At 38.6% G+C, this 13300-nt stretch overlaps 1 protein-coding gene across 31 annotated transcripts in view; it reads right to left on the bottom strand.

Moving 5' to 3' along the window:
- Nucleotides 1-13300, bottom strand: part of BPTF (bromodomain PHD finger transcription factor) — a 157516-nt gene that overhangs the window by 96114 nt on the left and 48102 nt on the right. For 21 of the 31 annotated variants that reach the window (XM_063656485.1, XM_063656483.1, XM_063656488.1 and 18 more), the window contains exons 4-6: nt 12339-12542; nt 11619-11807; nt 1089-1277 (exon numbers count right to left, since the gene is read on the bottom strand). In XM_063656485.1, the coding sequence (XP_063512555.1) occupies nt 1089-1277; nt 11619-11807; nt 12339-12542 (582 nt within the window). The remainder of the gene's footprint in view (nt 1-1088; nt 1278-11618; nt 11808-12338; nt 12543-13300) is intronic. The other 10 variants (XM_063656495.1, XM_063656504.1, XM_054459631.2 and 7 more) reach the window with 5 other exon arrangements.

The raw sequence follows: 13300 nt of genomic DNA, 5'->3' as shown, positions 1-13300 counted from the left end.
AAATATATGTAAAATTGAAGATTAATAGCCATAACACATAAAGCATTCCTAAAATTCATTAAAGAAAAATAACAAAACTCATTAGGAAAAAGTGAGAAAAAGATATGAATAAGCAATTCACAGGAAGTTCAACAAATACATGTAAGAAACTTAACCACGTGAGTAAGAATATGTAAATTTGTATACGAAATACTTTTCACCATTGGCAAAAATGTTAAGAGGAATGATGTTGTTGAATTTAAGTGAGAGAATAAGGAAACAAAAATGTATGAAAGTTACTGGTATAAATCTCTTTTGATATACAATTAAGCAGTAGCCATCACTGTTTTTAAATGTAGCTACCATTTGACCAGCAAGTCCACTTACTGTTTCTATACTGCCAGAAATACCTGCACAAGTACACAAAGATATATGTTAAGGATGTTCAAAAGCACCACTATTTGTAATAATGAAAAACTGTTAACAACAAAAATGTCCATTAATAGAGAAATAGTAGATGAATTATGGTTCATCCATACTCTGGAGTACCATGCAGCAGTTTTAAAAAAAAATGAATTCAATTCATAACACAAAAAGATTCTCTCAATGTATCACTGAGTAAAAAAAGCAGGATGCAGAACAACACATGCAGAATGATCCTGTTTATATTTCAAAAACCCCCAAAACTAAAAAATCACCCAAAGCCCTCCAAAAACTTTGTAAACATACATACATAAATGTAACTGCAGAGAGAAAGATCTAAAATGTTATACACCAAACTGTTGATGGATGGTGGTTACCTTTGGGGAGGGGAGTATGAAAAGGATCTTTCTTCCCCGCTCTGTGTGCTTTTGTAGATTTTTAAAACAAAAACATTGAGTGCAAGTGCTATCTGTGTTTAAAAAAAAAATGAAAAATAAAGGAAAAGAACATCTAAATTCCACCCCCCACCAAACTTTCATTTAAAAAATTAAAAACTAAAAAAAAAACTAAAAAACTAAAAACAAAAACAAAAACAAAAAACCACACACACACACACACACACACAAAAAGGAAAAAAAAAAAAGAAAAAACCTCCCTTTAATGGAATGGATGAAGTATATTCTTACCTATCTCTTCCTGAATAGAGACAGGTGTATGAGATTCTCTTTCTCCATTTTCAAGATCATCAGCTGCCTTAGCAGATTCACTCTGGGAAGAATTTAGTTCACTGCTGCTGTTACTGTTTTCCAGATTAGGCTGGATGGAGGTAGTGGTAGCACTAGCGTTACTGCTCTCACATGTCTTGTTAGGTTCTTCTAGAAAAATAGAATACCTGATTTTTAAATTGGAAATCACATGAAAAATGACGAATTGTCAGAAAAGACACTTGTTTTAGGATTTCATTACAAAGCTGTATTTTTAAAAGAAAATCTGTTCATGTATCAGTAATGCAATGTATAAAAGAAAGTGGTAGGCAACACCTTATTTTTTTAAGTCTTCCAGGCTATTAACTCACTGACTTTTTTTGGCGGGGTGAGGACCCAACTCTAACTCACTGACTCGTATCACCTTAGTCTCCAGCACAAGGCAGACAATTTTTCGGATACCCCAGAGCTGGAGAATAACCAAGTGATATGACTATCTCTCAAAACTTACAGTGCACCAGATATTGCAGAGGTAGTATGCTAATATTCAAAATCTGAAGCTTATAGTCTTACTTTTCAAAAGTACTCAAATAGTATTAGAAACAGAATTAAGCAGGATTATTTAACTCCATGGTTTTCTGCCTGAATACTATGCCCCCCAAATTAACTGAAAAGTAATGCCTAAATGCGATTGTTAACTTCTTCTTCTTTTTAAGACGGAGTCTCACTCTGTTGCACAGGCTGGAGTGCAGTGGCTCAATCTCAGCTGACTGTAGCCTCCACCTCCCAGGTTCAAGAGATTCTCCCGCCTCAGCCTCCTGAGTAGCTGGGACTACAGGTGCACGCCACCATGCCTGGATAATTGTTTTATATTTTTGGTAGATATAGGGTTTCACCATGTTGGCCAGGCTGGTCTCGAACTCCTGACCTCAGGTGATCCACCCACCTTGGCCTCCCAAAGTGGCTGGGATTACAGGCGTGAGCCACTGTGCCCAGCTGTGATTGTTAACTTCTGAGGACAATTTAATAGTATCACTAAGAGTATAGTTCTTAAAAGCATATAAAAATTACCACTACCATGAACAGAAAGCCTGTCTTTCCATGGTAGTTCAGAAATTAAAAGTCTCCCTCTCCATTTGTTTTTGCCACTGACAAGATACTCTTCAAATCACCTAAAGTAAAAATTGGTTGATAGTCTATTGCAGTAACGATCTTTAATGTATAATGTTGGGTTTCAGGAAAAAAACCTGACAACCTGATAAAATATGGGAAAATATGTGAACAGTCATGAAAGAAAAGAAAATGGCCTTTAGGAATATGGAAATACGCCCAATTCAAACTATGAGAAATGTAAAATAAAACTATATGAAGAAACTACTCTCAGTTATCAACTGGCAAAAATCCAAGTCTCACAATACACGAAGGGAAAATTACACTTGCATTTACTTAACATAGCAATCCTGTGTCTAGAAATCTAGCCCAAAATATGCTAAAAAAAATACTAAATTACTTTTCTATAGAGCTAGCTATTCATTGGAGTATTTAAAATGGCAAAAGACCCAGAAACAAAGAAAATGCCTATGAAGGCTGGGAGCAGTGGCTCACACCTGTAATCCCAGCAATTTGGGAGGTTGAGGCAGGCAGATCACTTGAGGTTAGGAGTTCGAGACCAGCCTGGGCAACACGGTGAAACTCCATCACTATGAAAAATACAAAAATTAGCCAGGCATAGTAGTGCATGCCTCTAGTCCTATGTACTTGAGGGGCTGAGGCAGGAAGATTGTTTGAATCCAAGAGCCGGAGGTTGCAGTGAGCCGTGATTGTGCCATTGCACTCTAGCCTGGGTAACAAAGTGAGACCTTGTCTGAAAAAAAAAAGGGAGGGGCCAGGTGCAGTGGCTCATGCCTGTAATCCCAACACTTTGGAAGGCTGAGGTGGGCGGATCATCTGAGGTCACCTGAGGTCAGGTGTTCGAGAGCAGCCTGGCCAACATGGTGAAACCCTGTCTCTACTAAAAATGCAAAAATTAGCCAGGTGTGGTAGTGCACGCCTGTAATCCCAGCTACTCGGGAGGCTGAGGTTGCAGTGAGCTGAGATCGCGCCACTGCACTACAGCCTGAGTGACAGCACGAGCCTGTTTCAAAAAAAAAAAAAAAAGAAAATGCCCATCAATAGGGCACTGGTTGAATAAAAGCTGGTATACACAACGAAATACCATGCATTGTAGCAAGAACTGAGGATAATCACTATGTTCACACATAAAATGATCTCCAAGATTAAATGTCAAAAGCAAGGTGTAGAACAATACTTATAATATGCTTACTTTTGTGTGAGAAGAGGAGGAAATACAAATTTATAAACAGATTTTACTTTTATTTATAAAAAACAAAACGAGCCAGGCGTGGTGGTTCACGCCTGTAATCGCAGTACTTTGGCAGGCCAAGGCAGGTGGAACATGAGCTCAGGAGTTCGAGACCAGCCTGGCCAACATAGTGAAACCCCGTCTCTACTAAAAATACAAAAATTAGCTGGGCGCGCGGTGGCAGGCGCCTGTAATCCCAGCCACCTGGGAGGCTGAGGCAGAAGAACTGCTTGAACTCAGGGGGGTGGAGGTTGCTGTGAGCCAAGACCGTGCCACTGCACTCCAGCCTGGGCAACAGAGTGATACTCTGTCTCAAAAAAAAAAACAAAAACAAACAAACAAACAAAACACACAAAACAAACAAGCAACATTCAAGAATAACCAAAAACCAATAAAAATGGCTACTTATAAGAGAAAAGAAAGACATAGTTACCTAGAGAGAGAAGGAATGAAAGTCAAAATTCTCTGAATATCTCCAGTTACATAGTTCTGAATTTATAATAATGTACATGTTCTACATTTTCAAAAAATTAAAGTTATTATAGAAATGCAATCCCTAAAAATTAAACTGAAACAAATGAACTGTGTATCAAGTTGTGCATAACTACACAAAGGATTATTATTATTATTATTATTTTAGATGGAGTCTCGCTCTGTCGCCCAGGCTGAAGTGCAGTGGCGTGATCTCAGCTCACTGCAACTTCTGCCTCCTGGGTTCAAGCGATTCTCCTGCCTCAGCCTCCCAAATAGCTGAGACTACAGGCACCCATCATCACGCCCAGCTAATTTTGTTTGTATTTTTAGTAGAGACAGGGTGTCACTAATACTGGCCAGGCTGGTCTCGAACTCCTGACCTGTGATCCACCCACCTCGGCCTCCCAAAGTGCTGGGATTACAGGCGTGGACCACCAAGCCCAGCCCTTTTTTTCTTTTTCTTTTCTTTTTTTTTTTTTTTTTAAGACAACGTCTGGCTCTATCACCCAGGCTGGAGTGCAGTGGCGTGGCGTGATCTCAGTTCACTGAAACTTCTACCTCCTAGGCTCAAGCCATCTTCCCACCTCAGCCTCCTGAGTAGCTAGGACTACAGGCAAGCACCACCACGCCCGGCTAATTTTTATAGAAAAGGAATTTTGCCATGTTGGGCAGGCTGGTCTTGAACTTGTGAGCTCAAGCAATCTGCCCATCTTGGCCTCCCAAAGTGCTGGGATTACAGGTGTCAGCCACCACACCCAGCCCAGGGGATTATTTTAAGTGACTTTGGAATATGATATTTTGTCTGTACATCCTTACTAGAAATGTAGTATAATGAGAAATAAAGAGCAGCAAAAAGTCGTAAATGCCATTCAGTAGTCTTAGTGTGAGCAGTAACACTGGTATGATGAAAATACTACTATTTAAAATAAATCACTTCCTCTTATTATTAATGCACATTAGGATAGGAATACCCTGTATTGGGATAAAGCAAATATACAGCTGAATTACTGTTGCTGGAACTGAGGCTTTCAGTGTAAAGGAACAGAGATACAAATGTAAACAAAGAAACTAAGTATGCTATCCGCAATCTGAATCTGAAATGTCAATGTAAACTGATGATCTTTTTCTTTTCAAAAATATGTCTTTCATAACACTACCCACCAAAAAAGCACAGGGACAGTGACAGCCCAACCGCAAAAAGTATCCCTGAGTCTAGATTGTGGTCTCTAAATATCATTTCCCATTAAAAGGAACCAGGACTTCTTGGAGGAGAAAAAAAGGACTCCAAGTCGGGATGGGTACTGTGTAACATAAGCCTCAAACATTTTATTCTGCTAAAAAGCAAGAAGTCCGGCCAGCACGGTAGCTCACGCCTGTAATTCTAGCACTTTGGGAGGCTGAAGTGGGCGGATCATCTGAGGTCAGGAGTTCGAGACCAGCCTGGCCAAGATGGTGAAATCCCGTCTCTACTAAAAATACAAAAATTAGCTGGGTGTGGTGGTGGGCGCCTGTAATCCCAGCTACTCAGGAGGCAGAGGTTGCAGTGAGCTGAGATTGTGCCACTGCACTCCAGCCTGGGTGACAGAGCAAGACCCTGTCTCAAAAAAAAAAAAAAAAAAGTCCCCAAACTCCATATTACAGTCTCCAAATAAATGATTCTGGGCCAGGTAGGTGGCTCACGCCTGCAATCTCAGCACTTTGGGAGGCCGAGGCGGGCAGATCACAAGGTCAGAAATTCAAGACCAGCCTGGCCAACATGGTGAAACCCCATCTCTACTATAAATACAAAAATTAGCCAGATGTGGTGGCACGCGTCTATAGTCCTCGCTACTCGGGAGGCTAAGGCAGGAGAATCACTTGAACCTGGGAGGCGGAGGCTGCAGTAAGCCACAAGATTGCACCACTGCACTCCAGCCTGGGTGACAGAGCGAGACTCTGTCTCTCAAAAAAAAAAAAACAAAAAACAAACAAACCCTGATTCTGGAAAGATCATTAATGAGTGAGAGGTTAACAGAGAATCTTGTAATCTCACCACCTAAACTAACCGATCAATCTAGGCATCTCTGAAGGTAGAAAAACCATATACCATGAGCCTTTTGATGTGATACAATATCAATTAACCAGCACATTGTTTATAAAGTATTCTTGCCAAAGACAGTTGAAACTGAATAGGTATTAAGAGATTTAACTTTTTAACTTTTAAAAGTGATATGTAGCAATCATTCCCCAAATATTGCCCAATTTTTTCAGTTTAATCTTTAATCTGAGCCACACAAAATGTTTCTGATCACTAATCATACTCAATATAATGGGTATCATGAAATCTGCCCAATTTTCTTATGTTCTCACTCCCATCATTTTTTATACCACAATTTTGTCATTTTTTCCTTCACATAATAACTTCTACCAAATTATATGAAAATGACAGTATTCTGACAAGATTTTATTTCAAAGTAAAGCCTAAAATATATATATGTAATATACATACGTGTATGTGTGTGTGTGTATATATATATGTAATACACATACACCCTCTTCAATTGTTCATGGAACATTTATCAACATTAATTAAATGTTGGACCACAAAACAAGCGTCAATAAAATTTAAAGGACATAAATCATGCATAGAATGTTCTCTGATAGAGGGTTAAACTAGAAATCAACCAGGAAAAAAAAAAAAGATAATTAGCCTATAGTCTCAGCTACTTAGGAAGCTGAGGTGGGATAATCACTTGAGCTCAGGAGTTCCAGGCTACATAGAGTTATGGCCACTTTACTGCAATCCAGCCTGGGTAACAGAGCAAGACCCTGTCTTACACACACACAAAAAAACCAAAAACCAAAAAACAAAAACAAAAACCTACAAATGTTTGAATATTAAGCAATATACTTCATCACACACCACATTAAAACAGAAATTAGACAATATTTTAAACTAAATGATAAAGGGAACATGACATATTACAGTTTGTGGTTGTGTTCTGGTCATGCATTTAAAAATAAAATAAGTTTGTGGGATGTAGCTATAGCAGGACACAGAGGAAAGCTGATAGCCTTGATAGTAGACATCATAAAAAAACAAAACTAAACTACAAACCATCAAAGCAACCATCTTCAGAAGCTAGGAAAGAAAATCCACAAAAGTACAAAGAAAATAAAAGGAAGGACAAAATACTAAGACCAGAAATTAATTTAGAGAAAAACATACAATAAAGAAGGTCAACAAAGACAAAGTTGTTTTTTTAAAAAAAAGACTAATGGAATTGCTAACAGCCTCACAACACGATTAACGGGGGCAGGTAACGAATTTCTGGATTGGAAAAATAGAGCGAGTATAGACCCTATATATATAAAAAAGATATGATGTTATTATGCTAATAAATTGTAAAAATTTGCCAAAATGAGCAGATTCCTTAAAAAAAGGCGATTAAAGAAAATGAACCTAAGAAAACAACAGAAAATATGAATAGCCCACTGATGTAGTTTAGATAGTTTAGATGTTTGTCCTCCCAAAAATCTCATGTTGAAATTTGATCCCAGTGTTGTAGGTGGGGCCTAATGGGAGGTGTCTGGATTCTGGGACGGATCCCTCAAGAGCAGATTAATGCTCTTGGGTTGGGTGTTGGGGGTGAGTGAGTTCTCACTCTATTAGTTCCCACTAGAGCTGATTGGTATAAAAAGAGCCTGTCATCTGCCACCCCTGCCTCCCCATTTGCTCTCTCACATGAGGTATCAATATATACTGGCTCCCCTTTCCCCTTCCGCCATTAGTAGAAGCATCATAAGGCCCTCACCAGATGCAGATGTCAGTACCATGCTTCTTGTACAGTCTGCAGAACCACAAAGCCAAATAAATCTCTTTTTTTAAATAAATTACCAGCCTTAGATACTCCTTTACAGCAACACAAATGGACTAAGACACCCATTATCTATTAAAGAAGTGAATGAAATCTATAATAACCTTCTCACAATGAAAACTCCAGAACTAAATCACTCCAGCAAACATTTAAGAAATAACACCAGCCCTAGCCAGGCGCGGTGGCTCACACCTCTAATCCCAGCACTTTGGGAGGCCAAGGCGGGTGGATCATGAGGTCAGGAGTTCAAGACCAGCCTGGCCAACATGGTGAAACCCCGTCTCTACTAAAAATACAAAAATTAGCCAGGCGTGGTGGTGGGCACCTGTAATCCCAGCTATTTGGGAGGCTGAGGCAGGAGAATCACTTGAAACAGGAAGGCGGAGGTTGTGGTGAGCCAAGATCGCACCACTGTACTCCAGCCTGGGTGAAAGAGTGAAACTCCATCTCAAAAAGAAAAAAGAAAAGAAAAGAAATAATTAACAACAGCCCCACAAAAACTCTTCTAGTACCAACTCATGACATGAGGCCAAAATATTCTTGATACTAAAGACTGACATTATCAGAGAAGAAAAATGCAAGCCAATTTTACTCATGAAAGTAAATGCAAAAATCCTAACAAAATATTAATAAACTGGATGCTATAATATATAACAAGGAAAATACATCACAACAAGTTATATTTACCCCAGGAACATGAGATTAGGTTAACATTCAAAATTCAGTGTAGATACTTCTGCTTCTAGTCAAGGTAAAGTGGAAGAACCAGATTTACCCTCTCCCATGAAACAACTACAAAGCAAAAAACAGAACATTTATAGAAAACGAACAAAGGAGCAGACAGGTACCTCCCAAAAAGGGATATCTAAATGACTGACACACACACACACACATGAACACACAAAGACGCTCAACATCCTTAGTCACGAGGGAGCTAGCAAGTGCAAAGAACAATAAAATATCCCTACATGCCCACCAGCATGTCCCCTCAGTCCTCCAAAAAGACAAAGAGTGATGCTGATGATACCTAGTGTTAGCAAGGATGCAGAGGAGCTAGAACTCTCATACACTGCTGAACTGAATACTTCTACAACCCCTGTGGAAAACTGTTTAGCAGTATCTACCAAAGATGAGCATAAACCAGCTCCATGACCTAGAAAATCCACAACTAGGCTTACACCTACAGAAATGCATATATATGTGCACAAGAAACATGTAAAATATTCATAGTAGTATTATTCATAATGGTACCAAACCAAAAACCATTAAAATCACCACCAAAATATAACAAGAATCATGACATATCTATATAATGGAATATCATACTGCAATAAAAAAGAATAAGCTGCTACTACTAGCAACATCTGGATGGCTCTCATTGATGTTTTGTTGAGGTGAGAAAAAAGCTATCAGGCATCAAAGAGTATATACTGTATGGTTCCAGTAATTTTTTTAAAAAAGGCAAACCAATCAGTGGTGATAGAAGTCAGAATAGTTAGTACCTTTATTGGGCTAGGTGTAGTGGTAGCTAAAAGGGGGCATGATATGGTAACACAGATGTGTTAACTTCGTAAACATCCATCAAGTTATTCACTTAATATTTATAAACTTTACTGCAGGTTATATTTCAATTTTTTAAAGTTGCTGGGTGCAGTAGCTCATGCCTGTAATCCCAGCACTTTTGAGAGGCTGAGGTGGGAGGATGGCTTGAGCCCAGGAGTTCGAGACTGGCCTGGGCAACACAGTGAGACCTTGTCTCTACTTAGTTACTTACTAAATAAATAAATAAATAAGCTGGGCATGGTGGTGCACACCTGTAGTCTCAGCTACTTGGAAGGCTGAGGTGGGAGGATCACTTGAGCCTGGGAGGTCAAGCCTGCAGTGAGCCATGATCACGTCACTGCACTCCAGCCTGGGTGAAAGAGTGAGACTCTCTCTCAAAAAAAAAACTTTACCAAAAATATCTTTCCATCCAAAATGCTTTCCAATCTGACAGTTATCTTTTGTCAATAAGTTTTAATCATTAAATTAGGTGTCTAAATACATTCTGAAAGTTTAGAAAAGAAAACCAAGTAAGACGTCTTCTATCATGACTATTGTTCTTAATCTGCCTTTAATAACTCTCCCGCCCCAATTCTTCTAACAAGGCATCTCATCCACTGACCATAGGTAGTAAACAGTGGTAACAGAGTTTTGGTCCAGGGACATCACAAAAGTGTCTAGCACATTGTAGGCACTCAGTAAATAGCTGTTGAATACATAACTGCATAGAGAGCCGCAGAAACAGAAGGAAGCAGGTGAAGGTCAGAACTCTATTCAGTCTGTCTACTGCCCACTAGAATGTAAGTCACCAAGGGCCCAGACCTTATCTATTTTGGTCACTGATACATCCCCGTTAGTATATTCTGAAGTCAGGGACCTATTAAAATGTTTATCTACTTTACAAAAGTACCAAACTGCTCTTTAAAATCTGGTATGATATATTTAATAAAGTCTTTTAAAACGTTTTTCATGTTTGATAATTGTTTTGTTTTTTACTCTACTCAAGAAGAGAACTATGAGTTATTAAATGGGAAGGTTTTGAATTTGTTGGGACAGCATCTTCAGCTGTCCAACACTCTCACCCTGCTAATGACCCAAAATCCTCTCTGATGCCAGCCACTGACAATTGCTATATTTGCTCCCATTCTAGTTTCCTTGAAACTTCTTGCTTATGTTTTCATATAAATATATTTTCTTTTTCTTTTTTTACTTTTTTAAGATGAAGTCTTGCTCTGTCGCCCAGGCTGGAGTGCAGTGGTACGATCTCAGCTCACTGCAACCTCTGCCTTGTGGGTTCAAGCGATCCTCCTGCCTCAGCCACCCAAGTAGCTGGGATTACAGGTGCGTAACACCATGTCCAGCTAATTTTTGCATTTTCAGTAGACACGGGGTTTCAACATGTTGGTCAGGCTGGTCTCGAACTCCTGACCTCAGGTGATCTGCCTGCCTAGGCCTCCCAAAGTGCTGGGATTACAGGCATGAACCACCACACCTGGCCCTGTTCTTGATCTTAATGACCAATCTTTCATCAGTATAAAATATGGTGGACTTACTGCTGATTGCTGTGGTTCTTCTGGAGCTTACACTTACATCCCTATCTGTAGCGCCCTGTTAAACTGGTGTTTTCAGCAACACAGCTCACTGTTGACCAGTACTCAAATGGAAGTCGTCCCCATAAGAACTGTAGGTTGTCAAAATCCTTCATGTTATGCAACAGGACATTCTTGGTGTGCTATAACTTACTTGGAGTATAACTTTAATTTTAAAAACTGAAAACGTGAATTACTGGTCAACTTACATTTTTATGTCAAAATACATCTGACAACAACGTTCTGTGATAATGGTTTTCTACCATAACACTACGGTTTGAAATGCTATAAATATTACACGAGCACATGCAAACATAAAATTAATTTGTTAGTATCTACAGAACTGGAAAGGTCAGATCATTCAACACTGAGCCATTAGTACATAAGTAATTAAAACCAAAATATCTGCCACTATGGTCTGGTGATAAAATATAAAAATAAATCTATTAAACAAAAACAGCTAAATGAAGTTTAAGAAGCATGAAAATTATGATGAGTTTCAAGCACTAACTGTGAGGACATTTATCAAACTCCAAATGTTAGGTGACAATTTAGCAAACGGGGATGGCACTGTAAGCAAGCAGCATGAATGAACACATAGTTTAAAGTTTTAGGTGACATTCGGCTTTTACTACAAAAGGGAAGGATTCCCCCCATTACAGAGGCATTGATATGCTGCCCTCTGTACCTGGCACATCCTGGGGGAGCTCAGATGCCACCTTCTTCTCTGCCATGTTGCTGCTATCGGGGGTTTCTGAGAGACACCCCACGGGGCTCCTCCCTTCAGAGGGACTAGTCTCTTCTGAAGATGCATTTGTTGTGTTGTCGCCAAGATTTGCTGACACAGAGTTACCTTTATCCCCAACTTCTGTTGGCTCTACAGCAAAATGCACAACAAAACTTTAAAGATATTCTTTAAAATTGCTTCAGAGCAAATGGCCACATTCAGTCAACTACTAAATGATCAATCACCAAAAAACCTGCTTCCATTGGATGGCCATTTTAAAGCAAGTAGATTCTGGGATATTGCTGCAATAGGTAATTCAGAGAGTATTTAAGAATATTTAATAATATATTAAGAATGCTTAAGTAATTAATATAAAAATGAACATTTTATCACATACAAAAGTGTATACTCTGGTATAATATTAAAAAATAGTACTTTTTCATAGGGAAATGGCAACTTAATGGGAATTATAGAGACATGAATATAACATTATAGTAAATTCACTAATACATAAAACTCATTACAATTGTTACACATGTTACAAGAGGGGACGGTATCCTGATCTCTTTAGAAATATTAGGTAGCTGCTTGCAATATTTCACTTTCATTTTGCAAGTAAAACTGGAGATTTCATAAATAACACTAATGAAATATTTCTTTTTAATCAAGTAATTTTTTTACCCTCAGATTTTCCTTGCTCAGGGTCATCGTCTGGTGTTTTGTCGTCACTGTCTTTTTCAAGGGACTGGTCTTCAAATTCTACTCTGTTTTTCTCAGCATCTTTAGAGTCATTCTCAGTCTCATTCTTGTCTTTTTCTGTTTCTTCTGGGCTTTTAACATTATCAATGTCTCCCTTTTTGGCTCTTATGGATTCCAAAATTTCTTCTATAATGTGTAAAACAAACAAAAAAATTATTCCAATATATAACCAAATAGAACAGTACCACAAATGTCACTTACGAGTTTCAATACAAGCTATTAAAGAGGAAAAATTAAGTATTTTTAAAGCATTAGACCTATGAAATAAAAATCAAGATTACAAACAAAATAGTGTTCACAGAATTCAATCAATTTGCTGTACCTTCACCTCTAGGTAATACATGCTAATTATGGGCTCTATTTTTTTTTTAAAAAAAGTAAAATTAGTCTTTCTTTTTAAAATATAGCCTTGATATAGATATCTGTCACGGATATCTGTGACAGATGACAAAAACTACAAGCTGACATAGACCCACAGTCTGAGCAGCACACTGTAGTGATCAAAACCTAGAAACCCAAAACCCACTGCAAATCTAACTTGGATTAGCTGTGTGACTCTGGACAAGCTACCTAACCTCTCCAGGCCGTCATTTCCTCAACTGTAAAAAGAGAAAACAGAGGCCCTTTTGGAAACAACTTTCTTTCTGAAGTCCCTTAACTGTCCTGAAAGTCACTAAGTCTCTAAGTACACATACCCTCTTTCAACTTAGACAGAGTGATACTGTGGCATGTTACAGACCACGGGATACAGAAGGACCACAGTGTACAGAACACACGGTATATCAGTATGCACTCATGGATATTAATTATATTCTTTGGGTTATCATGCAATACTATCACTTTTAATTTTGTTGCACAAATTGTTTCAGCTTTGGCCACTGGGG

The sequence above is a fragment of the Pongo pygmaeus genome, chromosome 19, assembly GCF_028885625.2.
Source record: "Pongo pygmaeus isolate AG05252 chromosome 19, NHGRI_mPonPyg2-v2.0_pri, whole genome shotgun sequence".
NCBI lineage: Eukaryota > Metazoa > Chordata > Mammalia > Primates > Hominidae > Pongo > Pongo pygmaeus.
This window is presented reverse-complemented; position numbering and strand designations above follow the sequence as displayed.